The 2,601-nt window shown below is 40.7% G+C and overlaps 1 protein-coding gene across 1 annotated transcript in view; it reads right to left on the reverse strand.

Annotated features, from left to right (window-relative positions):
* Positions 1-2,601, reverse strand: part of HMGCLL1 (3-hydroxymethyl-3-methylglutaryl-CoA lyase-like 1) — a 59,685-nt gene that overhangs the window by 55,626 nt on the left and 1,458 nt on the right. The window contains exon 4 of the mRNA XM_009879840.1: positions 1,949-2,056. Coding sequence (XP_009878142.1) covers positions 1,949-2,056 — 108 coding nt within the window. The remainder of the gene's footprint in view (positions 1-1,948; positions 2,057-2,601) is intronic.

A 2,601-nucleotide genomic window follows, 5' to 3' on the forward strand; every position in this document is an offset into this window, starting at 1 on the left:
GCCTAACTACTACTACATACATGAAAGTACCAAATTTAGATCTTCCAAACACACCTCCAAATGTGGAAAATGAAATTCCATTTAGGCGAGAAGAAAGAGAGGTATGCTACCTTTCTTTTTTACATTGATGACTATTAGTTCTTAAAAGAGTAGAAAAGAGCTAGGAAGAACATTATATTATATTAATGATGTATCACCATCCCAATTCTTTAGTTACAAGTGAATATTTGCATAAATAAAGAGCAAAATAAAATGCACAAGTACTTTCTTTGTCTCCATTCCACAGTACAATGTTAACATTCATTGTAAAGAATTTTCTCTATATTAGTAACTGCAAAAAGTCACTGCTCTTTTGTGAGCAAACTCAAAATCAGGATAGAATCTGCAATATCTCTCCTTAACAAGAATCCTTCAACATGTAAGCGCATCTGTGTTTGTATCTGCGTGTGCTTATGTTAGTGTTTGGAAAAGGAGGACCTAGATGGTGGATAGCTACACAGATATGTACCAAGTGCAGCAGACATTCAAAAATAGTGTTTGGCTTCTGGTAAGAGTCAAGTTTCCATGAAAGACCACACTGTAGGCCTGGGGAGTTTACTCCCTTGGTTTGGTGCTAGGAAACACTCCTGAGAAACACTCCCTGTGCAGTTTGCACAAGCCCTGTGCATCTAGGTTCTCCTGCCTTGACTCTAGGTCTTTGAATTGCTGTTGCTTCCACAAGAAATCCCCTCCAGCATGACTGGGATCAGAGTCCCCAGAGATCAGCCCCACTGCTGTTCATCTGGATATTGAAACTCTACTCTGCATCCCAGCTGCTTCATATTCTCAAAACTTTATCATTATGTCTACACTCAGCATCTTATATCCCAGTTGCCCTTTACTCATGGTGTTGATCCATTATCTCCGCACCTTATTCCCACTCAGCATCCTGTGACCAGTTCTCCCACTCCCCATTTACTGCTTGCACATACACACACACACACACAAATTCCTACTCTTGTGCTGCAAGGGGCAAATTGGGAATCACTTTTATGTTTGGAGAGTAATGACAATATTTAAGATTTCTCACACCCTATGTAGTAATCATAGAAAATTGTATTCCTAGCATTTCTGTTGATCAGGGACTGGAGTGCTCCCCTCCTAAGAGTTTAGCTGCCTGCACTCAAGGGCAGCTCATTGATTAAAAGACAGCAACCTCAGAAGCCTCAATTGGCCTTTAAGCTCATCAGTAAAAGCTGGAAAGCGGATCAGCAGAGGGTCCCCAAAGCAGCTCAGTTAAGAAGTCTTAACGTGGCCTACACTCCCTTTTCATTCAAATTCACAGCAAAAGTTGCTTCATAGCAACTTTTAAGCTGAGATATTGTCACACCTCCTCCCTGCCTGAGAAACAGTGCAGCTGCACAGCAGCATCCAAGCCCATGCTTGGCCATGTACCTTACTGATTGGATCCTGACTACATCTCCCAGACTTCCCATCTTAACCTGGGACTTGCCACATCACTGTGGACTCACCTGAGTATGTGTACTCTTGCCTGCCCTGGTTACCCTCACCAGACTTGTTCTGCTGTCACGAACTGTTGGACTGCCCTTTGGTCATCAAGGCTACAACCTCTGCTCCGCTTGTTATCATCCTCAGCTTCTGGCTCCCCTTCCCTTCTGGAGCAACCTGCTCTTGCTGCTGATGAGTTAGGGATTTAACCAGCTTTCTGCACAGCTTACTGGCTTTTCTTCAATTTTGACTACTTTTTAGTAATTAGCCCAACTTCAGCTGACCTGAATAAAAGTACAAAACTTGAAAACTGTGACAACAGCATCTGATTTCACAAATAAACATCACTATTTCTGTTCCATTTTCTTGCATAATTATACAGGCTATACTACTGGAAAACTCCACCGCATGGAATGGCATTTAAATTGAAATAGTTCTGAATGGTGATGATTTTACATACCTGAGGCACCCATTTGGATGAAACAAAACTGGTCACTTCTATTGCAGGCAGGCCTGTTTTGGAAAGCCGGTTGATTAACTCAATTTTGATACCAGTTGGGACTATCACCTATGGACATGGAGACACACTACAGTAAAGTATTTCACACAACAAGAAACTTTTCAAAGTGAAATGTTGTCAGTACATAATCAATACTTCTTCTTTTATATAATGAACTATAGTAGGAAGCTACTGCATAAGCAAAGCACTAGGCAGTATACAAGATCCTACTCCTTTTTTTTGTGAATAAGGAACAACTTCTGTGTAAATGGTTATAGATCTGGCCTCACTAATTGTTAGTAACCGATTACCAACCTAGCAAAGAAGCAACAAAAGAAATAGTAACAGAGAATAATCCAACCAGAGAAAAATGGCGGGAAAAAAGCTCCACAGCTGAGGCAGAGTAATTCCATTCTGTTAACACTACTAACATCTTTGATATCAGTGGCAACGATATACGTAAGTTTATCTTCCTGTCTGTGGAAACAGATGACTGTTTTGATATATGTACCCTAGTTTATAAAGTCTCTTTCAATCTTCTTCCATGCTTCCCTACCACCCTTCAGGCAAATAACATTATCAAAAGAGCAATTATTTTTTTTTCCCCATGCCTG

Source organism: Charadrius vociferus, unplaced genomic scaffold (assembly GCF_000708025.1).
Source record: "Charadrius vociferus isolate BGI_N301 unplaced genomic scaffold, ASM70802v2 scaffold342, whole genome shotgun sequence".
NCBI lineage: Eukaryota > Metazoa > Chordata > Aves > Charadriiformes > Charadriidae > Charadrius > Charadrius vociferus.